At 31.9% G+C, this 27,901-nt stretch overlaps 2 protein-coding genes across 2 annotated transcripts; both read right to left on the bottom strand.

Moving 5' to 3' along the window:
• Positions 1-9,762: 9,762 nt before the first annotated feature.
• Positions 9,763-12,644, bottom strand: HELRODRAFT_165629 (hypothetical protein; the record flags this gene model as incomplete). Its single annotated transcript, XM_009032162.1, has 2 exons — positions 9,763-10,599; positions 12,606-12,644. The coding sequence occupies 2 exons, from the start codon at positions 12,642-12,644 to the stop codon at positions 9,763-9,765; spliced, it is 876 nt and encodes a 291-aa protein (XP_009030410.1).
• A 2,914-nt stretch (positions 12,645-15,558) lies between these two features.
• On the bottom strand, positions 15,559-18,201 carry HELRODRAFT_165630 (hypothetical protein; the record flags this gene model as incomplete). The annotated part of the gene is made up of 4 exons (XM_009032163.1): positions 15,559-15,570; positions 16,172-16,354; positions 17,783-17,862; positions 18,141-18,201. The coding sequence occupies 4 exons, from the start codon at positions 18,199-18,201 to the stop codon at positions 15,559-15,561; spliced, it is 336 nt and encodes a 111-aa protein (XP_009030411.1).
• Positions 18,202-27,901: the final 9,700 nt, after the last annotated feature.

A 27,901-nucleotide genomic window follows, 5' to 3' on the forward strand; every position in this document is an offset into this window, starting at 1 on the left:
AGTGACAACAAAACTTTTACTACAACATCTACTTCTACTAAAACTACTACTACTGATGCTTCTTTTATTACCACTACTACTCTACTACTCTACTACTACTACTACTACTACTACTACTACTACTACTACTACTACTGCTACTAATGCTATTACTATTACTACTAATGATAATAAATGCCATTTAAAAAATACAATGGCAATCGCATAACTGCCAAAATTTATATTTGCAGATTCTATTAGGGGCCATATCTGTTGACGTTAAAAGCAGTAATTTTGAGAAATTTTTGTATGTATGTATTTTAATGTTTGCAATTCCATTAGCATCATTGGTATTAAAACTAGTTACTAGGGTCTTAAATGAATGTAAAATAATTGTGATATAAAAGTAGTCTTAGTAGCTGAGCAGTAGTGCTGATAGCATTAACGATAATAGCAAATGTACTTAGTATCAGTATTACACCAATAGTAGTTGTATTATTAGTATTAATAGCAGTAGTATTTTCTAGTAGCGGATTTAAGTTATTTCGTTACTATTTTCAAGATTGTTGGCATTTGTTTTTCGTTGATAGGTAGGCTACTTACAGCCACACCGGTATTCTACATATTTGTAAGCGGCTTTCCAATAGTAGCAGCTTTGAATATAATCAGTGATTTGGCAGAAACTAATTAAAATGTTTCCTTTGTTACTTTTTATAGCAGTACTTTTTTGCTAAATTACTTTTTGCATTAGTAGTAATAAAAGTCAACGTCGTCGTCGTCGTCGTAGTAGTAGTAGTAGTAGAAGCAACAGCAACCGCAGTAGGAGTAGTACTAAAGTAGCAGTAGTAGAGCAATATTGTCATAAAAACAAAATTTTGAGGCTACTAAAAGAAAAAAAATAATAGCGATAGGAAGCCGCAATAAGGAAGCGTAATTGTAGCCATCGCTGCTTGCAGCATCAATAACATCAGTAACATGTATGAAACATTTACGCGCGGTGTACGCATAAGAAAGGCCGAAATTTTTTTAGAAAAATTATCTTCTTTTGTTAAGTCTTTTTTTTCATCAAAAATGAATGTACTCGAAAAAACCTACCGTTATTATTGCTCTAATAATATTGAAAATGAAGAAAAAAAAATAGTAATTATTTTAGTAATATTACCACTACTAGCAATGCTTTCACTTCTACTACTACTTCTACTACTACTACTACTACTACTACTACTACTACTAATAATAATAATAATAATATTTTTTGTTTTTGTTAAAGTTAAATTAATTGATATTATTATAGGCGGGATTATAACTTAGAGGCATGATTTTTTAAAGATTGGTGTTGTTGCTGTTGTATTTGTTGTTATTGATGTTTACGTAAGTGTTGTTGCTATTATTGTTGATGTTTTTGATGCTATTCTTTTTAATGTTATTTTGTTATATATTTTTTTTACGTAGTAGTCATTATTTATTCGTCATCATCGTCGTCATCATCAACTTTATAAATTAGAATGACGTCATCATCACTATCATCTCGCATTAGCATAATTTGCGCGATCTTTATCATCATCATCATTTTGTCGTTGTCAAACTTCATCTTCATCATTATCGCTGACTAACTTGTTTTGGTTGGTTATATCGCCATCACCATCATCATAATTATCACCACCACCATCATCCTTGCCGCCGTGTTTCTTCTGTCTAGCCGCATCAACCTCAAGCATATCCGGTTTGACTGCACTTCCGGTTTCCAAACCTTTGGGTTTGTTATTGTAATATTGGTTTATAGTTTGCAGTTGTTAGTGTTTTGGTCACTTGCGATATGAATTTACGTTAAAATCTTATTGATGATTTTTGGTAACATAAAAATTTTACTGTTTGTGCGATTGTTTATATAATTTCGTCATCATCTTGTCAAACTATCATCGTCATCATCATCATCATATCATCATCATGTCACCATCATTTTCATCACGATCATTATCTTCGTTGCAATACAAATGATAATGCTCATTATAATTATGATGAAATTAATGTTGTTGTTGTTAAAGATGATGACGACGACGATGATGGCGAAGATGAAGAAGTTGTTGTTGTTAACGATGACGATGATGACGAAGATGAAGAAGTTGTTGTTGACGATGACGATGATGGTGATGATGAAGAAGTCGTTGTTGTTGTTGTTGACGATGACGAAAATATAACGATGATGACTTCAAAGATGTGTCCATGAAATGTTGCCGACGATGAAGATGATGATAAATAATTTATCAAAAGGGACGAAAATTTTCGGACAAAAAATAATTTTCAAAAACGTAGAAAATGAAAAAAAAATTGATTTTTTTTTTTTTGAAAAATAAAAAGCGGGAAAACACAAACAAATGAAATGTAAAGCAAATGCTAACGTATTCAAATTATAAAAACAGATTGACACATACACGTTCGACACACTCACACCTGAGTCAGCGTTTATATATTTATACGTTTGTATGCTTGTGTATTTGTATGTTTGTGTATTTGTATGTTTGTGTATTTGTGTATTTGTATGTTTGTGTATTTGTATGTTTGTGTATTTATTTTTGTGTTGGGTTGTCTGTGTATTTGCAAATCTATGTTCATTGCACCCAACGGTTTAACATCTTTCTATAAGCTCTAACAATGAGAATTCACATCAAAACAATGAAGAATTTGAGACACGGAGCATTTCATCTGAATAAGCAACTTTACAGGTAGGTAGATCGTAAAATTATTGTAAAAAAATTTCGTTGTATGAAAAACAATACAAAAACATACATTGACACATACAGATGTATACAGAATATATACAAACACACAAATGAAACATACAAAAAAACAATACAGATGCATTAGAAACCTTTAGACGCTAACAAACATACAAACGTGAATGTCCCATAAAATAGCATTTTATAAAAATGGAAAAAACGAATGATACAAAAAGAAGTAATTGATTTAAGCATGCAGCTATAAAAAGATGCTTTATAATGCATGCATATACAAACAAACATACAACAAAATTTACTTATCAGCATACAGAAAACATGAAAAAAGATACATATACGTACAAACAAATATGAATACAGACAAGCTTGAAAAAACAAATAATTGTACACGTAAGAATATACGTGCAAAAATACAATAAACAATAAAAGCATATACAAACATCCAATTATGCAAGCACACAAACAATCATACAAACATGCAGATAAACAAACAAACATACAAACAGCACATACAAACAAATATACAAACCAGCGCACGTAGAAGAAGCTCTTTTGTATCTCTCGAACGCCACGTCTACATCGAATCGCGAAGATTTTGACGACTCGTCGCTGCTTATAACTAAATTTGCTGGCTGTCTGTTGATATATAATAATAATAATAATGAGAACATCCTTTTATTTTTATTTTAAAATATACATTGTAATTATAAAGTTAGAATAATAAAACTTATAATGTTAATTGTATAGATATTCAACAATGCTCGCCGTACATTTTAAAAGGGCACAAAGAGAAATAGAGTCAGCATTAAATTATGTTCAAATCGTGTTTCTATCACAGTAAATTGCGTAAGATGACGATACTACGGAATTAATTAGACTTCTATGAAAAGGGTCAGACCAAATAAAATTAATTAATGATAGTTAAATTAATTAATGATAGTTATAATAATATGATAATAATAATAGACGATAAGGGTAATGGAAATGTTGATAACAAAAAACTGATGACGACGATGATAATCATAAAGATGATGATGGCAACGACAAAGATGATATGATTATTCCAACTTTTGGGAGATATATTTTAAGATGATGATGATGGGCTAAGCGAAACATGATGATAACGATAATAAAGACAACGATGATGATGCCAGCCTTTGGAGCATGCATTTTAAGATGTGAAAAAAGTAGAGAGATCAACGAGGCCCTGCAGCTACTGTAGCAACTGCAGTTGCTGCTGCTGTCCACCACCTTTTTGATCTCACGTTCCCAGAAAACTGACCACTGGGCATTACAGCGCTGCTTGATGAATTAATTATACATGACGCTGTTTAATGATGATGATGATGGTCGTTATGGTGATGATAATGATGATAATAATAATTATTATTATGATTATTAATATTTCCATTAGAATGGTTGATGATGGCGATGGTCATTATTGTTATGGTCAATGTGAAAAATACGGTCTGTTTGATTATGACGATGAAAACATCATTTGTAATTAATGTGATGACAACCACAAAAATGGTGACAACGATTTTGTGAAACAAGCAACGAAAAATGACGACGATGATGATGATGACGTAGATGATGATAATGACGCAGATGATGATAATGATGACGAACTTGCCGCTAGAAATGTACGCTGACGATGATTATGATTGTGATTAATGATTTTAATGCATTATTTTTGTTATTATTATTATTTTTATTGCAACGCAAACAGAATAAAGAAATTTTTTGAAATTAATTTATGCTAAAAGCAGTCAAACACATACACACACAACAGTAGGGTACTGTAAGTTAATCGTACAATTACATTGCACGGTTACAGGGTTGATAATTACAAAGAGCAAACAGTATTTCTGGTTTGTGATGGTTGGAATCAATTGAGTACGTATGTATGTAGAAACTCGATCATAGCGAGCGTTCGGCGAGGGTCTTCAGAAGAAGTTTCCTTCAATGAGTGTTTCGGCCCTTTAATTTCATACAGGGCCACACCCAGAGATCAGTTGGATGTCTCTAGCTAAAAAACCAATTTGCCTCGCTTTGAAATCACCTTCTTTTATACTGAAAAATTGTGTAGGCGTGCCAGACAGTTCACATATAAACCTATCACAATGTGAGTTATATCGACGAGCCAAGTAACACGCTAAGTCGAATCTGGAAGTGTTGGGTAATCGGAAGTCTTACGTGCATACAAGCTCGTCTGTTAACTATTTAAACACGCATTCCTTTTTCTTCCTACGTAACCATATCCAGTAAGACGCTTGCTTGGCTGTATGTCCTATGTTCTTCATACAACTCGATCGTTTTTACCTGCCAAACCCAAATCCTTCAAAAAGCTGTACACCGAACAACCAGCAACACCTCTTGCACCGACCTCAACTGCGTACAACAAACAACTTAACCCACCTTGTTGTATCTCACTAACAAGCTCTTCATACTTGGATATGTTTTAGAGCGTGACTTGCTGCTATATTAACCTCAAACGGCACAGTCAGTTCGACTATAATAACAGTGTCAGTTGATACCGACTCTACCACCACGTCGGGTCTCGCTCCTGTATTCTTTTTGAACGATGAATAGTTCCCCATGGCCTCCAAGTCTGCCATGACCTTCCAATCTCAGTCGTTATCAAAAATACTTCTTCGGTTGCAAACTTCACATTTTGTGGTGATCCAACTCACCCTCTCTTAGAAAATGGATTGGAATTTGCCTTGTCACAAACATTGGAAATGAGTTTATATGTATGTATGTTCGTGTGTGATTCCGTTGTTTGTTTACAGATTTTAAATTAAAATTGACAAAAAATGTTTTTCTAGAAATTTTGTTTTGGCCTGGGTTTAGATGTTTTTATCGAATTTTTCTTAAAATTTGTAAAAAATATCTTGTTTACGTTAAACTAAGGTGACAAAAAAGCTTTAAAAATTTACACAAATCAACTTTTGCTATTTTTGTTCAAGAAAAGTTTTGTTGAATAAAAATTGAAATTAGTTTTATCCAAATAAATATATTTATTAAATTTTTTATAAATATTTGCCTGCTTATGTTACAAGTTTAGCTGTCTACTAGTCCTACTTTTATATTTTTATTCTATTAGATTAAATATATTTTTGAGAAATTGTTTGTTCTAGTGTATCTCAGAAGTCTTCAAACTAATTTTGAAAAATTGATAACATTTCAGAACAAAATCAAACGAAGAAAAATTTGTAAAAAAAAAACAAAAAATAATGAGCTGAAACAAAAACAAAAAGTTGATGAAAAAATACAAAGAAAGCAATTGGAAGTGATGAAAAGAAAACAAAACATTTTAATTAACGTTGTGACGTGTCGCGATGCCATGAGAGCGTTTCATCGGCTTGCTTCTACTTTTTTTTATAAAGGCTGTGATCTATTGTCTTGCAGAATAAAACTTTTAATCATTCTTATCATTTTCCTTCCTTCTATTATCACTACTTTACAGTTTCATCATCGCCCATTAACATCACCATTGCTTTATTTCATCATTTTTATTATCGTCATTATCACTGCTGTTATTCTCAAAGAAAGAACCGTTAATATAAAAAACATCTTCATCATTAATTCATGACATTCAACGTACCAGCAATCGTCAAAATTATTATTGTAATAATTATTATCATCATCGTTCTAATATTGCCTTTTAACATCACTGCAATCTACATAGTTTAGTCATTAAATTAAAATCATCTTAGTTGTTATCATCACCGTCATCACCATCACATCGTCGTCATCGTCATTTTTCTCATCACAATACCGTCCAAACCAAAGGGTTTTAAATAATTCAAATCTTTTTACTTTTAATTCATGCAAACTGGCTGCCTTGTGGCTAGGGATTATCTAATAAAAATAGACAAATAAGATAAATGCTTTGGTAATCACATTGATTAAATTAATTAATTAATTAAAACTACGGTTTCTCGTTATAAAATTAACTCGGATGGTACGCATAAATGTTTGATATAGTGCCAGCAGTAATAACAATAATTCGTCCAATAAAGGAAAAATAGAAATAACCATGCCAAAAGCCGATTACCTAGAGTATGACCGACCATTATTTCGGGATCATTAATAATTCACTCTAAATCTGAAATAATTTAGATTTTTAAAAATTTTTTTTAAATATTTCTATGTTTTGCTAATTCTAAAGTTAGAAATTGTCAGTTAGAGGACAAATTTGAGAGTGTTTTGGTGGCACGCGCAAAGTAGTTGGCGAATGGCGTTTTTATATTTGCATGCTAATGAATGCATTTGCGTGTCGCCAAGCAGCCAATAAACATTTTCAAGTTTAAATGTTGTTGTTGCGTTCGAACGAATAGATGTTGTTTATTTTTAAGAGTTTATCCATTGATTTGTTATTATTATTTTTCATATACATAACTTTTCAAATAGCGAATATTTTAGCAAATAAAGATAAATCTTATTTTGTTAAATTTAATAAATTTTGTCAAAAAAAATTGTTTTCAATGATATGGTTGGCGAAATGGTGCAACGATAGAAGTTTCTGGTTCTACAGTTGCAGTGACCGATAATAAAATGGTACTTTTAAATTGTACTATGGCAAGTGTGATTATAAATTGGTACTACAAGTAAAAATATAATTATTTTACAAAAAGTCGAATGTGTACTCTATTTTTAGTAAAAATATGCAAGCGTGTAGGTAGTCCCGTTCGTTACGATTAATTTTGAATTGAAATTCATAGCCGGCAGCACAATGTTTTAAAATTTTGCCCTTTTTAAAATTTAAAAACCGTTTCTAGAATTCTCCTTACTTGTTTCTTTCTTCACTTTTTATTTCAATTTATTTTTTAAAGTTAAAAAAGTGAATGTTTCAGAAGCATCCGTCAAATATTCACTCACAGGCCAACTGATGGTATGAAACATGTTAATGAAACTATTCAACACTTTTTACGTTTTATTTTTCAATTTATTTTTATTTTTTTCTATATTCTTAAAAAGGAAAATTGAAAATATAATTTTGAAAACATGAAAATTTATCTGGAATTAAAAGTTTTTTGAAGTATTGATAGTTGTGTAGAAATGAAGTAAGAAGAATGTCAGAGAGGTGAAAAATGAAATAAAAGACAAACAAAAACAGAGAGAAGAAAAACAGATAGAGAGAGAGAGAGAGAGAGAGAAAAAGAAAGAGAAAAAAATATAGGAATAAGCCGAGAGATAAGAGTATATATAAAATAGTTATGAAACATGGATATATGGTTGGATGGATATATGGATGGATGGATATATGGATGGATATATGGATGGATGGATATATGGATGGAAGAATGAATACCTAAGATGAAAGACTAAAAAGAATAAAATGAAAATTGGAAAAAAGATTAAGGCAGAGTTGAAGGAATGAATGGATGGTTAAAACAGAAAACGTATAGGTAGATGGATGGATGAATGGATGGAAGGTGGGATGGATAGATGGGCGAAATTAATGAAACGAAAGATTGAAAATGAATAAGAAAAATTTTGTTCAATAATTAAAAAAATTACTTTTGAAAAAAATTTGTTTACTACAAATGTATTTCACAATTAATTTTATTTTTTAATATTTGAAAAGTTTTTTGTAAAATTTTTAATTTTTAAGCATAGAGTAGTTGCAACAACGTGCAAACAACCCATACATAAAAACAGAATGAAGTAAAGAAAAAAAAACATTTAAATTATAACTATGAACATGGAGACCAAGCTATCGACATACTATAATAACTACCAACATATGTCATTATAAAAACATATAAAGACCGTCAAACAAACATATAAACTTCTTTGTACAAATATACACATTGCATTACACAAATATACAAAGACCATCACACAAACATACAAATTGAACCATACAAAGACATTGGTACACTCACTATTATACTAACGTAAAAATACCATTACACAAACTTACCGACTATTACCCTATAAACATACTAAAATGCCATTATACAAACATACAAAAACACCATCATACAAACACCATTATTCAAACATAAAAGTACAATTGCGAATGTCATTATACAAACATGTGAAAATACAATAACATACAAACAATATACAAACGATAATATACTGACAATATACAAAAACCACACTATACAATACATACCACACACATACAAATTATACAAAACATAAATTCTGACCATTATGAATATCCATTACAGAGAATCAATTCTCACCAGACTTCAGGTACAGAATGCCAATACGCACAGAATGAAACGTACAAACATAATTTGTATATTGTTGGTATTTGTATGCATACATACTTTGTATATTGTTTGTATGCATGCACATTTTGTATATGATTTGTATGCATACATACTTTTTAGATTATTATTTTCATACATACATTATTTGCATACGTACGAAATATGGATGTTATTTTTTAGTATGTTTGTATTGTATGTAATGATTGTATAAATTCATTTTGTATAAATTTATTTTGTGAAAATTGTGTACATTATTTGTACTCACATACCTCGTACATTAGTTGTATCGAGTTTATTTTTTTATGTGTTTTCCATATTCTTTTCATCTTTTTTAAGTTTTTTATTTTTCAGTTCGTTCATTAAACTATTTTCACGATAAAATGCATTTCTTTTTATAAAAATTTTCTTTGAATTTTTTAAATGCTGAAGTTGACAACATTTTTATTTAGATGAAATAAAACATTAGCAACATAAAATGGTTTTTTGTTTCGTGTTTACAATTTTGTTGTTTTACAATCGATGTGGTTATTTTGTTGTTGTTGTTGTTTTTGTTGGTGTGTTGTATTTGTTGTTGTTTTCGGTTTGTTGTGTTTGTTGTTGTTGATGTTGTTGGTTTGCTTTCGTTGTTGCTGTTGGTGTTTGTTGTTGTTGATGTTTGTTGTTGTTATTGCTGTTGTTTGTTTCATTTTTTAAAAATAAACTTGAATAAGTTTGTTGAAATGAAAAAAAATACTTTTGCTTAATTTTTGTACATTTCCAATTTTTTAGCACAAAAGTGTCATTTAAAAAGATGATTTTAAAAATGAATTCTGCACTCACTCATTGGCGATGTATGTCGTTGTTGAGGTTGTGGTCGACGGCGTCATCGTCGTTTCTGACGTTGTTGAAGGTGAAGCTGCTGACGTTGCTGTCGCCAGTTTTGTGGCTGCTGGTGGTGGTGGCGTTTGTGGCATGGTCGTGTTGATCTGCACAGACACCACTTCGCTACGGGGAGTCCTATGTTTGTTTTGTTGTGTCATCGTTGATGACGACGAAGCCGATGATGACGACGACGACGATGTTGATGACGATTGTTTAATGTTTGCTTGGTGTACGTGTGCGTCTTTTTGTTGTTGTTGTTGTTGTTGCAGAGAGTAGCGTTGCTGCTGCGAGCGTGTTAGTGGTGTGGCAGCGTTCTCGTCGTCTTCGTCGCTTATGACATTAAAATTGTTGTTGTTGTTGTTGCTGCTGTTGTTGTTGAGGTTGTTGTTGTAGCGAATGAGTGCAAAACATTTTGTTGTTGTTGACTTTGTCGAGGTTTGTTGAACATCAACGCATCTCCTGAATAAATTTATTAATCTCACTTTAATTCTACCAATTAGAAACTGCTCATACTGTTGCTGTTGTTGTTGTTGTTGACGTTTTGAAAAACTGCCTGAATTGTTGTCGGAAGTGTTGTTGATGTTGTTGTTATCGGAATCATCATTGTTGTTGACGCTGTGCAATGATTGGATGCTCAGATTATTAGTGTCTATGTTATCATTATTGTCGTTGTTGTTGTTGCTTGTTCCATTAAAGGAAAATTGTTGGTAGAATTGTTGTTGTTGCTGTTGTTGCTGCTCTTTATTATGTTGTAGTTGTTTTTGTTGTTGTTTTGAGTGCGTTTTTTCTTTCTGTTGTTGTTGTTGTTCCAAAGTTAGTGTTCGATTGGTGTGCAAGTGTAACTTTCTGCAAAAAAAACGTTTTAAGGTTCTACTCTTTGGAAGAGCATAAATATACTTTTTCTTTCTCAAATATTTTTTTTGTCCTAATCTCCAACGCCATCATCATCATCATCATTACCATAATCATCATCATCATTACCGCAACATCGTCATCATTATCATAAAAACATCATCGTCATTTTTATTATCATCACCATTATCACTCTTTGCAATGAGAAAATTAATTATTATCATTATGTCAAATGCCAAATACAGCCAGGTTAGTATTATTATCATTGAATTCAATTAATTTTCAATCTGCCATCAGCATTTTTTACAGCAAACAAAAACAACACAGCGATATGTTACACACACATAGAGAGAGAGAGGGAGAGAGAGAGAGAGAAAGAGAGAGAGAGAGAGAGAGAGAGAGAGAGAGAAAGAAAAATGAAAAAACATTGAAAGTAAATCAAAAAAAGAAGAAAAAATAGGATGGATGGGCTACAAACACACATACAGACAGACAAACACAAACACACACAAGCATACATACAGACAAACACACACACCCAAAACACCAAATGAAGTTATCCAATTTTGTCATCCATCTAAGCGATATTCTTGGAGCAGTTGGAAACAAGCGAAGGAAACAGATGATGATAATGATGACGTCGAGGATGATGATGTCATTGATGATGATAATGATAGTGTTAATTACGGTGATGATAACAAAATGATACTGACAATAATAGCAATGATTGACAATGATAGTATCGACGATGATATAATTTTGATAATATGAAGGATACTATCAATGAAGAAGATGCTGATGATGAAGATGATTATTATAAGAACGATGATGAGTTTGATGACGTCAATATCACCATAACTATAACGTCACACAGATAGCACGTGTTTAGGTGATAATGGGAATTACGATGACGTAAACAATGACGTCAAACTAATGAAAAGATTATGGTTATAAACAATTTGTGGCGCGAAACTAAAACAAAGATGGTTATCATCATCACCATCGCATTCATCTATCATTATTAAATTGTCATCAACATTTTAAGAAAATGACAACACAGTTGATGTTTTTGTTATAGTGTTGTTGGTGTTATTGTTGTTATTTTTATTACTATTATTCTTTTTGACGCATGACATTTTCTAGAATCATTATAAATGGCGGTTATTTATCTACTTGACTTCTTTATTTTCAAAAACCGAGTTTTTCAACAATTTCTTCCTAATATAACGCTTATGTGTATGTATAGTTTGAAGGAAAAAAAATTAATATAATTTACTTGAACTAGAAATAAAAATAAAGATAATTTTTATTTGGCAAATCATCATTTTCTTAATCATATTGCAGACCTGCAAAGAAACATGCTTATTACCCACCAATCATCATCACCACCACCAACAACTATAATAATAATAATAATAATAATAATAATTTTTATTATTATATTTTATTATTATTTTCCTATTTTTCTGAAATATTTGGGTTCGTCTAGTGCAACTTTGCACATTGAAACAGCATAACTTGAAATAAATTAATTTAATATTACCTTTTGGGTGATGAAAAAGAATTGCGCAATTACGATTTCAACGTTATCACGTCATCATGATCCTCACCATCTTCACCCTCATTATCATCATCGCCATCTTCTTTATCACCATCTTTGCCATCATCATCGTCGTCGTCATAAACAATATCATCATTAATAAGCTTCATAATCGTTAATCCTCATTAATCATCATTATCAATCATCATAATCCTTATCATAGTTTTAATCAGCAGTGTTATCACCACTACCAACAAAATCATTATCAATATTACCCTAATAAAATAATAATAATCATCATCGACATCTTTATCATTATTATCGTCATCGTCACCATCCTCACCATCATCACAATCATCCTCATCATCATCATTATTTGGTCTAATTTTTATGCTCAGAGTTTACTTGCAGTGTCAATAAACGCTCCCAACCGAAGGCAGACATTTTAATTTCTATGATGATGATGATGATGATGATGATGATGATAGTTTTGATAATGGTGATGATGGTGATGACGACAACGACGATGATGACGACGACAATGATGACGACGACAATGATGATGATGGATGACGTCAAAGAGCGATTGTAGCGTCAATTAGCTCATGGCTAGTGGCGTGAGTGAGTTAGGGAACGAAATAAACTGAGACCGTTCTTTGCTTATAGATGCCGGCTTGTTAGATTGTTTGTGGCGTTTGTTTTCGCAAGCGTTTGCCCGCGAATACGTTTGCATATGTTTGTATTTGTTTGCGTGAAAAAAAAACACACACACACAGATATATATATATATATATATATATATATAACTTTTTGCAACAATAGAAATTGAGTGTGAAGAAGATTTTGCTAATGTTTGTTTTAATCTTAATACTAAAATAAAAAATTGTAGTAATAACCTCAGTTGTGTTGATCAGTGAATGTAGTTGTAGTATTAGACGTAGAAGTAGTGATGTGTTTGGCCTGCCTGATGGCAGGCAGTGCAAGAAATATAAATGTTAGTTGAAAGGTAGTAATTTAGAGGCTTGCATGCCGCGCATAAATAATTAACAAACAAAAGTGCCGTCTCCAAACAATCTGCCTACCTACCTACAAACTCCACACACACACACAAACTCCATACACACACACACACACACACACACACGCACACACACACACACGCACACGCACACACACACACACGCACACACAGAGAGAAAGAGAGAGAGAGACAATCGTTGCGTGTTGTTCTTTGAAGGGAGGTGATAGGATGTGTTGGCTATAGTGGTTATTATGTACTATTCGTATTTGTAATGTGTCGTAATGTCATCCTGTTAATTTTCCTCATTCTGCAATATGGTCATTTTGCATGCTATGAAAGATTCTGCGTCTGCCAGCCAGAGTAAAAAATTTTTTTTTGATTTTTTGAAGAGTAAAAGAGAGAATACTGTTGTAACGCGGCGCGCGCGCGTGTGTGTGTGTGTTTATAATGGGGTTTATGTTTCATTTCTTCTGCGACAAGACGTTTCCAACATCAAAGCAGCAAAAAATGCAGTTTGTCTGAAGGAGAGAGGCAGAGAAATATAAAAATTAAATGAAAAAATATGCAAAATTGGAAATGCAAAATTGAATCGGGAATTCTAAATGGGTTGATGGCACGCATGCATGTGAGACGTGTGTCTGTATGTGAGTACGTGCATGTTTGCGTATGTATAACATTTGTATGTATATGATCGGTGCATGTATAACATTTGTATATGCATGATCGGTGCATGCATATTCACACACACACACACACACACACACACATATATATATATATATATATACATACATACATAATACATATGCAATATATCAATATAGCCGACGTACATAAACAGAAAACAGCGCAATAAAATCTGATTGAATTCTTGACGCAAGGAGGTTGCGGGCAGTTTGGCAAGCAGCAGCAGAAGCATTCATTCTGGTTTTAGTGTTATGAATTTATGGCTCGCCTGCCTGCCTGTCTGCCTTCAAAGTGGTTCGACCGTTTCATAAACACACACCGACTGGCCAGCGTAAATTCATAAAAGTGAACAGCAAGAATGCCGACACCAAGTGCGTAAACACGCAGACGCAGTCAAACAAACGCAGAGAATAATTACGAAAGTGAACGTTTGAGCGTGTATTTTCACGCAACCAACAAACACACACGTCATAAATATACACAAACATACACAAACAAATATAAATGTAAACAAACATACATAGACATACATACAAATACGCAAACATACGAAAACACAGAAAAACCTCAACAAACATATATAAACACATCAACAAACAAGCCACCAATCAAACAAATGCACATGCATCAATGATCACGCTTGGACAAAAAGACAGACACGCACGCAAACACGCACACACACAGGTACACGTACATAGACACATAACACACAGACGAACAAACAAACACGGGAAGCATCACTAGCTACCTGAAACTATATTTAAACGTGTCATCATCGGCAAGCAACTAGCTAGCTACCAACATCGCAGAGCCTGTGACGTAGACGAGACTTATGAATATTGATCAGGGCTCTTGCCGCCTCATGAATTATTAATTAGGCCATCTTTTCAATATTAATTCGAACATTTTAATATTAATAAGACACTTTTTCATTAATAATTCACGTACGTATACGCGATTTGTTGTTCCAACTGGAAGTTTTAATTTATTTGTTTTTTAAATTTAAAGTAATTAAAAAACCATGAAACATTATAATAGAAGATAGACAGCAGTAACTGGAGAAAGTTTAAAATAAAAAAAATAACTGTGAAATAATGAAAAAAAAACTATTCAACAATTTCTGCCATCATCGCTAACGGCCATGTTTATTCCTTTTTCTGTCACTTTTCTTTTTATTTTAGCTTCAAGCTTCAACTACTACTACCACTACCACCACCACTACTTCTTTTTCTACTGTTGCAGCTACTACTAATACTACTACTACTACTACTACTATTACATCTGCTAATACTACTATTAATATTACTACTGTTGCTACAACAACAACAACAACAACTACTACTACTACTACTACTACTACTTCTACTGCTACTAATACTGCTACTACTACTTCTACTGCTACTGCTACTACTGCCACTACTACTACTTTTATTTAAAAAAATGCCACCTCTAGTACTGTAATGACATTGAAGAGCAGCAATCCATCATTAGCTCAAAACAACGGAATGAACGTTCTCCTGCTATCACTATAAAAACTACATACTATCATCATCGTCGTCATCGTCTTCACATTTGAGGTAAAGCAAACACACACACACACAACACACATATACACACATACACACACATACACACGCATTTTTATGGCGTTCAGTCAGATGCCTGATGTGCGGAATTTGAATGGGACTTGTATTATACATGAGATATTTAATCTACATCTGTGTGTGTGTGCGCGCGCGCGCGTGCGTTTGTGTGTGTGTATGTATGCATGCATGTATGTAAGTGTACGTTAGTGTGCATATATAATTATGTATGTACCTATGTATTTATGTGGGTACACATTTTTTCGCAGATGTCTTGTTTAATTTGAAGTTTACCGTAAGGACGTTTTAAAAGCAGCGAGTCGATTGTTATCACTGCTTATTATCGGCCAATCAACGAACGAATAAATGTCACTTAAATGACGCTCAACAACCGACCGTCAAACTAATAACCCATGCAACTATATACAGTTTTTTTTCTTCTTGTCAACAATTTTATTGTATTTTTCTACTACCAAAAACTAATTTTGTAAAAAAAAGTACTAATCAAGCACCAGTTAAATAAATAAACAGCCAAAAAATTGTCAATCAATCAACCAACTAACTCAACAATCAATCAATCAACCAACTAACCCACCAATTAATCGACCAACTAACCCACCAATCAACCAACAACAAATCAACTAAACCAAACACGCAGCTAACTTTTTAATATTTTTCACTGTCTTCAAGCAGCTGCCACAGCAGAACAGGATGACAATGGAGACCAGGGTACCGCCCAGAATCAAGGCAAGCAGAACCACAATCTTTGAACTCTGAGCACTGCTTTCGTCCAGTTTTGAGGTGGGCAATACTTGAAGGGGACTGCCAACGCCTCTTGTTGACGGCGGCTCAAGTACAAGGGGCTGTCGGGTTTGAATGATCAAATGATGAAATATTTGGGGGGGGGGTGATGAATGAATGAATAAATGAGTGAATGAGAGTATGAATGAATTCTTGATAAAATAAATTCAAAAAGATAACACTAAGTGAATTGATGACTGAATGATGGTGTGAATAAAAACTAAATACAAAAAAAGAATGAATGACGGAAAAATGTACTGAAAAGGTAAACAATGAGACGAGAATGTTAAAAACTGAAAAAAATGAAATAAAAAAATTAAAATAAACAACTGATCCAATGAACGTTTTGCCAGGATGGGGTGTTCATAGTACATTCTTTTATATTAACTAACATAAGTGTTGATACACCTACAGACACACACACTCACGCACACATACACACTCATGAAAACACACACACACGAATGTATTTTTAACAGCAACTCTTTCAATGGTATTACCTAATGATTTTTTTGTTTGTTTATCTGGACCAGTCAGCAAAAGTTTTTGAAATCAAAAAAATTCCTTTCTTAGTGCAATGCAGTTATTTGTTTTAATTACAATTTTCCAAACCTCTTTCCGTCGGTAGAAACTTCTTTAGAACTCTTGAGCAAATTTATATTTCAGCGTTAAGCGCTATAAAAATTTCACTTTAACGCTGTTTTCATTGGCGCTTGGTTGGCAAATAAAATAAATTAATCTTCAACTGTCTACGCGTGTGCGTCTCTCTCTCTCTCTCTCTTCCTTTCTCTCTCTCTTCCTCTCTCTCTTTTTTTTTCTTTTTTTTCCCTCTCTCTCACTTATACTCTATCTTTTTCTTACCTTCATTGCCTTTTCGTAAACAGTATTCCATCTTCATAATCACCACCATCGTCGTTGGCTTTATCAAAATCTTTATTGTTATTATTATTATTACAACGTTATTATTATTATTATTGTTATTATTATTATTATTATTATTATTGTTTTTCATGGTCATCATCTTCATTATGACGTCACATCTAATGACATCATCAACCTCGTCATCCTCAGACTTGCCGTCGTTTTAATAAATATCGCAATCAAATTTTCCCCCTTTCGTCTTCGTCTTCATCATCATCCTTAATCATTCTTCTTCATCCACATTGCCATTATAATTTTCACCATTCTTATATATTAATAAATCTTTCTGACATTTTCATCACAACTTTTATTTCTACTTCATCATCAGCGCCATCATCATCGTCGTCGTCATCATCTTTGTTATCATTATTACCGCTGTAACCATCCTTTCTTTATGAACAAGCTAACGTTGTCTTCATTTTTATCACTGTATTTAACATTATCGTCGTCGTCATCATCATCATCGTCGTCATCATCATCATCAGTGTCTTAATCACTATCATCATCATTATAAAATAATCATCATTGTCAATGTCATCGTCATCTTTTCTTTATAAAAACAAGCTAACGATGTCATCAACTTCATCATGGCTAACGTCCTTATCCTTGTCATCATCCTTATCATCTTCGTCATCATCTTCGTCATCATCTTCGTCATCATCGTCATTATAGTCCCCATTCTTAAAATCATCATTATAGCCTCAACCTTCATCATTGTCAGCGTAGTATTCACCATTTTTATAATCACCATTTTGATCTGATCAATATCTTCATCATCCTCATTGCAATAGCTCATCAGAGATATTCATTAATATGTTTGTTGTTTCGCCTTTGACGAGCCGGTGCGTTCTTTTGTCTGTTATTATTAATACGGCATCGTCGTCGTCATCATCGTCGTCATCCTTTCGTCGTCATCACCATGTTCACCATCATATTCATCAGTATCATTGCCATCCTTGTCACTTGCATCATCTTCATCATCATTCATTTCATTATCGTTTTCGTTGCCAAGATTTCATAATTTGAAATTAAAAAAAAATTTATTTTCTATGTTAACTTCAACATCCACATCACTGTTATCGTCATCATCATCATTTTTTTATCGTTTTGTGTGTTTGTTTGTGTGTATGTGTGTGTGTGTGTGTGTGCGTGTATGACTGTTGTTTGAATATGAGTATGTTAAAATTATATCAATCGTTGCCATCTTCATCGTCATCATAATCTTTATCATCTAGATAATCATTGTCACCATCATTATCATTATCTAGTCATATCATCATCATTACATTTTGCATAACTATTTCATCATTATTGCAATCATCGTTATCACAAGGTCATCATCATTTATACGCTAACGCAAAAATGAGTCACGCTTACTGATGAAATATGCAGAAGGGTCAGTCCATCTTTGCTATATATTGCGTGTGTGCGTGCGTGCGTGTGTGCGTGTGCGTGCGTGCGTGTGTGTGTGTGTACGTGCGTAGATACAAAGAGCGGTGTCAGGTTTCAAGTGAGGTTTCTAGCGAAGTTTAAAGCAGTTAGGTTTCAAGTGAGGTTTCCAGCAGAGAGAGTGGAGTTGTAAATGTGATTTATGTAGTTACTGGGATTAGTTTATTGTCTCTATTACCGTTGGTATTCAAATAACAGTTGTGTTTATCTATCGGAAAATCTTGAACCTACGGAATAACGAAGACTCGAGAGTCGTTGGAAGCCACAACTCTGGTGTTGGAAATATAGAGATCTCAGAAGTTATAACATCGGTGTTGGTAGTTACGAGAGTCAAGGGTTACAACAGTATATATTTTGATTATATCTATGTTTGTTTGCATGTACGAAATTCATGTATGCACCATATTCTCTAATTATGTTTGCAGTTTGTATGCATGTTTTTAAATGTTTGTACGCGTATGTTTATATATTTGTATGTATGTGTTCTTAGAGTGTGTCTGTATGTTTGTATGCGTGTGTTTTGTGAGTATGTTTGTATGTTTTAATGTATGTTTGTTTATTTGTATGTATGTTTTCGGGTATATAAACTTGAATACAATAGTAGAAAAATACTTTATGCTCCTCAATACTTCTATAATTTATTCATATATAGAAAATTTTTACACCGTTAGAACTGTTTTATGACTGTTTCTCAGTGTTCTGCTTTGTTTGGGCTAGCTTTTTCGCCCTTCAAATCAATTTATTGACGTTTGATTTTTTGTTTTGTTAGTTTTATATCATTTTGTATTTGGTATTATTTACATTATTGTTGTTATTATTATTGTTTTTATTACTATTATTATTGTGAATAAATATAAAAAATGTAAGATTTGTATTGTATTTTTTACGTGTTCATAATTTACTTCGCTAATTTTGCTACCCCTGTTTCCGTCCGTCTGGCAAAATTTGGATTGTTCGTACTGGATTGCTTACATGTAGTTGCATTGTACTTCACCGTGCTGTATTCTACGATGTACTATGTGTGTTCTTGCTCATATAAACGTTTTTGTTTATTCATGAGAGAACTTTTAATTAAGAGTACTTTATCAATCTTCGTTTTCTTTCTCTCTCTCTCTCTCTCTCTCTCTCTTTCTCTCTCTCTCACTCTCTTTTTCTCTCTTTCATTTTCGCATTTTTTTTTGCTCTAGCAATCTCCTATCTTTCACTCTTTTTCTAATTTTTTCACTTTTTATTTCTCACTTTTTTCATTTTTTTTTATTCTTTTATATTCACGCACCTTATCTCTTTTTTACCTCTTTTCTCTGTTTCCCTCTGTTTTTCTTTCTTTCTCTCTCTCTTTTTCTCTCTCTCTCTCACTCACAACACAACTCTGTCATTTCTGCCTTTTTTCCCAGGTTTGCGTGGAGTTTGAAGTTAAATTATTCCGCAAGGAGGAAAAAAAATCATTGAACAAGCGAAACGGAGCGAAAAGTAGAACAGAGCAAAGATAAAGAAATTGAAACATATAAATAACCTGAAAAATACTGATAGAATATATTCAGAAGTTAAAAAAAATTTGCAAAAAACTTTCTTTATGTAGAATTCTGAATTTTTGTTTTTTTCTACCCTGGAAACAAATTGCAAAATTGCGAACAGAGAAACAGACTTATCATTTTATCCATCAGCTGTGCATATGCTAATCTCAGGCGTTATTCCTAATTCAACAGTATGAGTTATAGTAGTGATCATTAAGAATTTCAAAAATTTAAATTTACAATTTTGTTCAAATTTACAAATTGTTTGTTAAATAATTTCTGAGAAACGTGAATTTGTTAATTTTTTTAAAAATCAGCTCGCGGTTGGGTTAAAAGAAAAAGATTTTTTTTTTACAAACAACACTTTAAATATTTTAAAGTAAGAAAATTGCAATAATATAAATTATTTTTTTTTTAAATTTTGCGTCTGAAAATTTTACTTCAACTTCGATTTATGAGATTTTTTACTGTGAAGTTTTGAATGAATAATTTCTAAACTTTATAGAAAAACAAACGATATAAAAATGTTCATCGATTATGATGATCAGATTTCAAAGCGACGAAAACACAGCAAAAAATCTATTAATTAAAAATAATTATAGTTGTCTTTGAAGTAGGAAACTATAAGGAAACACTCGTCAAAGTTTAAAAATGGAAGCAAACAACAGTTTGCCGACCACAATGTCCAGTGTAATGACAATCTATGCGACGACCGCTAATGAAAATGATAATAAAACGTTTTATACATTTTTTTCATCCACTCTAAAGTTTAGCAAACACACTCAAACAAACACACAGATATACACACAGACACATACACAGAGACACACACACTCACTCGAACAACATGCACATACTTATCTTTAATTTAATTTTGCGAAATTTAATGTTTTGAAATGTATGTGGTCATTTTGTTTTATTTTAATAACAATCATTTGAAATGAAACTAACAAACACGTACAATTTATGATGCAGTTTAATTTTTTTATGTTTTAAACAAGAAAAGTAAGTAGTCTGCCTTTAGAAAACTGTTTGTTCATCCATTCATTCCAAATGAACGAACTTCAAGAATGGATATTTCTGACAGTAAACAATGAATAAATGAATGAAAAAAAATGAAAAATGATATTAAAAAATTATTTTTCAATACGAGCATATTATTTTTATATTATTTCAAATAAAACTTTCTTTATTCATTTTAATTCTTTATTTCACAAATGTTTTATAAAATATGTCTGTTGATACGTTCGAGCAGCGTTTGATAGTTCAAAATTTGTTTTTAAGTTTTATTTTAGACTATAAACATTTTTTTTGAAATGGCCTGATTGCATTTTATTTGATCTGTATCGACAAATTTTAATTTTGTTTTCACAACCTGTTTTTTTGAGTTCGAACATTCATTTCCTTGTTTATGATCATATGACTTGTTGCGTGCTACGTGCTTAGCTATTCACGCATTCATTTCGTTTATTACATGTTCGTACGTTCACGTGTTTGCATTCGTTCGTTCGTTCATGTGTTTGCATTTCCGTTGTTTGCGTGTTTGTTTCATGACTCAGTCGCAGAAACACATTTGTTCAATTAGGACAACTGCATACACCATGTGTTGTCCGTTTACATAGAAGATGTTGTTTTAATTTATTCCAGCTGAATAATTTTTGTAATTATATTATTTTCAATTTTAATTAGCGCCTATTCATCTGATTCTCTCTCTGTGTAATTGCTGAAACATTTTTATTGACTTTTAAATTTTCTTTATTCAATGAAATATCCCCTTTCGTCTATATGTCATTATGTAGAGGATAATTTAGGTTAGGAGGTAATAGTAAATAAACGTTGTATGTAGATAAGTGTTAAAGTAGGTATGTAATTTTAATGAGAGTTTAGTTATAAAAGTAGTTTACGACGAGACGGCAAATTTACAGACATAAAGTAGCTTAATATAAGATATTATAACGTATAATTGATCAGAGCATATAATACTTTGTGTAATAAGGATGAGGTGACATACAATAGGGACTGACTGGTTAGAAAGAGTCAGACAACTAGTTAAGCTCTAGGGAGCAAGGTCTCCTAGTGTATCGTTGGCGTTAAGTTAGAGTTATCTCTTGAACACGGTTAAAGCTCTTGAACAATTTTACAAATTATTATTTGCGTTACTCTTTATATTTTATATTGTAATTTTCTGTTTTAATATTTACGTTGTTGATCTGGTGGAATACCTTCTTTATCTTGGATTTTGGTTTTATATACACAAGCAATAAAAATATTATTAACAATAATGGGTGAGTGGTTTCTTGTTCGATTTTGATAAATAAACTTTATGACATTTTAAACACTCAACACACGTAAGTCGCTAATTTATGTCATCTATCATCATTCTATGTACATGAACAATATCCAGTTATATAACGTTAAGCGAGCGAGTTTACAGAAACAGAAAGAATTTCCCCAAAAAAGACAGTGTTGTTCGTTCAGTAACCGTCGTAGAAAGGTGAAGAGCGAGCAGTATAACAATATTTTTTTTCGGTTTTCATTTTAAATAGAAAAAAATTTTGCATATACAGTTTTTACTTAATATACGTATCCCTGAATGCATACCTACATTCCTACATACCCCTAAATACATTCCTATTACCACACAAACAAACTCACACACATACATATCGGTCAATGAATGAAAGAGAGAAGTACATAATAATTAACCTTCTTGCTCGTTGTAATGATAGGACTTGCTGTCACTTTTAAAAAAGTTTTGTTCATTTTTGGCTGCCACTTCAGTTACTACTTTGTTATTACTGCTTATTCTATTACTAGCATTAATTACTAATTGATATATACTTTTTACAACCAATGATACAACAAAAACTCACAATTACAAGTACCATTAACAGTATCAAAATAAATACTACTCTTCCTACTACTACAGTTATTACTACAGCTACTGCTACTACGACTACCACTACTACTGCTACTTGTACTAAAACTACTGCTATTACATACACAGCGGCCACTATAAAAATTTTTTTTACTAATGCTTATCATGCTGCCAAAACTGTTGTACAAATATTTTAACGTATCTAATAATCTTTTATTGTATGTGTTTTGGTTTTATTTTATGTTTTTGACGTCACAATCATTGTCGCAGGTGATTGGTTGGTTTTGCTTTCTGCAACAGAAATGACGTCCAATCATATTTGGCTGATTCGAAAATGATTACATTCGATTTACACATCAGAAATCGGATTATTGTTTGTTGATGTTGTTGGTGTTGGTGTTGTTAATTTTGACGTTAATGCCTTTGTTTCAACAAGTGTGATTGTCGCTGTGGTTGTTGTTGTAGTTGATATCTTTATTAAACATGCTGTTGTTTTTTGCAGAAGTTTTATCTTGCAATTGTTGCTAATGATGTTGTTGTCGTTGTTGTTTTAAATTTTAATGACGTTGTCGTTGCTGGTCCTACATATTGACGTTGTTTCAATTTTTTCATGTAGTACCCGAACGTTAACGAACATGTATGCGACATTTTTGGGCTTATGTAACCAGGATTATTTTTCTCGGTAAATCAAAAAAAAATTTTTTAAAGCACTGAACGATGTAGGTGGCTGCTGGTTCTTTGGTGGATGTTCTTTGCTGCTAACACGTATGACGTTTTAAAATTTCGCTCTGAAGCTGTTGTTGTCTTGCTTCTGGCAGGAAGTTATTTTTAGATGTTTTAATTTATAATAATATTAATAATCATAATAACATAATAATAACATGGGCGGCGTGATGGCTCCATGGTTAAAGGTGCCTGGTCTTGCTATTGCAATGACTGGGTTCGAATACAAAGAGATCCCCGCCTATCATATGCAATGTTTATGATGCGTGGTTTGCACGCGTATTCATATACGCTGTGTGTGTTTGTCGTTGAAACCTCTGAAGGTAACGCAAAAGAGAGTAACCTTTAACCTTTAACCGTACTAATATTAATAAGCTTCAAATCATAAATGACAACAATAATTATGGTTATAATAAATATTATAAAATACTAACTTGATAAGTATTATAAAATATTAACTTGAATATAATTACTGAAATGTATTCACAACTTTTGATCATAATTTTTTTATCATCGCTTCTATAAGCATTTTCTAAATAGCCGAATAGTCCCTATTTGATCAAAACCGATTGCAAAATTTCGAGAAAAAAATTTAAGAGTGAAAAACAAGCTATCATCTCACTCCAATTCTTTATTGAAATAATATTTATTCTATGTTCAACTTTTCATTTTTTAACATCTGTGATGGCGAAAATAAGTTTTACGCCATTAACAATCAATGATTTTTGTTCTGAAAGCAAAAATATACGTTGCTAGAACGGATTTTGCATTATTTGGCTAATCGGTCTTTAAAAATTGCCGAAGTCAATGCTAATATTTTCCGTGCGTCTATAATATTTTTGTTATCGTTACCATCATCACCATCCTATTATTATTATTATTATTATTATTATTATTATTATTATTAAACATTGCAATATTTTAATCAACACTTTTGAAATTTCGCCAATAGGTCTTTATAATTCTTTCAATTTATCTCAAACTAAAATAAGCTGGCGTGACGATTTTAGATCTAGCTTAATCAATTCTGCAATAGCATCTACTTATGCAATATATTGTTTATATTATTTTATCATTTTTGTACACAATCATAATGACGAGCATTGATGTTAAATTATCCATTAATTCAATCTTTTAACTATTATAACAATTGATCATTTTAATTTAATTGTAATTTTTATTTATATTTTGGCTTTTGAAGAAATAAAAGAGTTCTCATTATTATTATTATTATTTCATTACTTTGCTATTTTTATGGTTATTATTTTTATGTTTCTTGAACGTTTAATGAAATGATATGTTAGGTTATGTTTAAAGAGATTAATAAGTCATACGTCTGGTATATTCTAAATACAATCAAATTACAGATATTTATGAAGATGATGAGATAATTCTGTTTATTAAAACGATGATGATGATGACGATGATGACGATGATGATGGTGAAGTGAGTAAAAGATCGACATCTGTGGTTAGTAGTTTTAGCAATGGTGAAATAATAATTTGATAATAATGATGAAGAAGATGACAGCAATGATGATTAACATTTTAGAAATTGTTTTAAATTGAAAAAATAAAAAAAATGGTTTACTTTGGAGCTGAACGTATCGAATAAAATTTTAACTATTTAACGTTCATTTCAAACCAAATTATGTCAATACTAAATTTTTTTAATTTGATTTAAAAAATATATAAAGATACAAACAAAATAATTTTTCATAAATTTTTCAACTTCAACTCAACATTGAAAAGAAATTTCTGTTTTCAATATCATTCAAACATAATAAACCAATAATAATAATATTAATAATAATAATAATAACAGTAATTTATAAAGATAGATAACCACAAAACAACGAAGCTTATCCATTACAAAACGGTCCAAGTATGTAACTGAAATATTAGCAGTTCAACTTATATGACCAGGAGCATCACTCTTACATTTCTCCACATCTCTCTCTCTCTCTCTCTCTCTCTCTTTCTGTCTTTTTTCTATCGTTCTCTCACTTAATCTTGTCCCTTTATTTTCATCTGTCTGCGGTCTCTCGCACGGCCACTTAGAAACATATTGTTGAACACAAGTATGCTCACTGCACGCTCAAGTAAGTAAGTATGTATATATATATATATATATATATGCATGCATGCATGCATTGCATTGCATGATGCATGTATGTGTTTGTTTGCAGTCCATGCATATGTATCTTGTATCTTATACAATTGCATGTATTATTATTATATAATTTTATCCATTCGTTATCAATTTATTGTTCTCTGTTTGATAATTGCTTGGAGGCGAATTAGTTTTAGAAAGTACCAAAAAAAGAATTTAAGGTTTAAACAAAAAAATTGTTAACAATGCTTTTTTTGCTTGAAAGTTTTGCGAAATTATATGAACGTTAATATCAAATGGCTAATATTTCAAAAAAGTAAAAATAAATTATTGCAAAGCACGCGGTGGATAACACGAGAACAATTTAACTTTTTTAAAAATTCAAACTATTATTCCAAAAATATGTAGTTTGCGGATTTTCGGGAAAGAATAATAGAACATCTTCATCACTAGAAATCTTTATACATAATAAATACGCAAACATTTTCATGCGTACCTACATCTACACACGCATGTAAACAAAATAACTGAAGAAAACAATTTGTTTATGTACAGTTGTGGTGTGTGTGTACATTTGTGTGTGGTGTGTATGTGTGTGTGTGGTGTGTGTGTGTGTACATTTGTGTGGTGTGTGTGGTGTGGTGTGTGTGTGTGTGTGGTGTGTGTGTGTGTGTGTACATTTGTGTGGTGTGTTCGCAAACGTTATATATCTATATATTTATATAAAGCGTGTGCGGTGAAGAGTGTTGATTAAAACAACACCACCGTGCTGTACTGTGTCGTTGTACCCTTGTAACTCTTCGTTACTAAGCTCCCGCCTTAAATAAATGTTGAACCCTTTTTGTCATTCGTTATCCAAAAAATGATAAAAATATGTATTTTGTGCATATTAAAATGTGCATTAACACGCATTTATGTATAAAATAATAGAACCATGCATAAATATTTAAATTTATATATCGCTATACTACAAAATGTATATATGTGTAATGCCTCAGGGTATTTAACAAAGGTGTTTGTGTGTATCTTTTTTCCTGTTTGTGTGTGTGTATTTGTGTAAGTGGGCATATGTGTGTGTCTGTGTGTATGTGTGCGTTCGCGCGTGTGTGTGTGCATGCGTATGCATTACAATTTACGTAATTGTACGGGAAATGATATTCTTGTGCACGTGCGCTATTGTTTGCTTTTGAATAAATTATAACGTTTTTATCTGCGTGTTTTCATATACGTAAGTGTGTTCGTGTTTTTTGTATAGGAATGTGTGTATGTGTTTGGGGCGTGTGTGTGTGTGTGTGCGTGCGCGCGCACTCGATGTGTGTCATTTGATATTCTTATAAGCCGGGCAGTGAATTAGTAGTGTTTATGATAAGGATTATCAGTGAAAGATCTTGGAGATCTCTGAGAGGTCGGCCATTCATGCTTCTTTATTATACCGCGTGCACAAACAAAGAAAAGAAGGAAATTCCATCAAAATAAATAGCCAACACGCAATTAGATTGAGCCTAAAAACGGAAAATAAAAATGTAGAAAATTTGAACCAACAAAAGTTTATGAAAACTAGAAAAAAGAGATAGAAAGAAAGGCTATAAAGAAAGAATAGAACAGAAAGAGAGAGAGAGAGAGAAACAAAATGAGAGAGAAGTAGATAGAAAGAGTTATAAATCATGACGGATTAAAAAAATGAAAATAGTGTTAATGTTTGAAGAGAAAAATTCAAATTAAAAAGCGTTTGAGCTTGAAAGCTGGAAATCCTTTTAAAATCAACGAATCAACATCCTCACTGTCATCCCCCTTTCGCCATCCTTTTTTTCTCATATTTTCATTAAATTTCACACTTTTCCCATATTTGTGATGGCGGAATTAAAATTTTATTTTTAGATTTCATTTTATTATTAAAAAATCTCGGATATGATTACTATTTTTATTTATTTTTTTTTAAATAATTTTCTATACAATGTTTTACTGAGAACAAGAAGCAAGCAAGAGACACTAAGGTTGCGTTGCGAATGTTT

Source organism: Helobdella robusta (assembly GCF_000326865.2).
Source record: "Helobdella robusta unplaced genomic scaffold HELROscaffold_8, whole genome shotgun sequence".
NCBI classification, from domain to species: Eukaryota; Metazoa; Annelida; class Clitellata; order Rhynchobdellida; family Glossiphoniidae; genus Helobdella; species Helobdella robusta.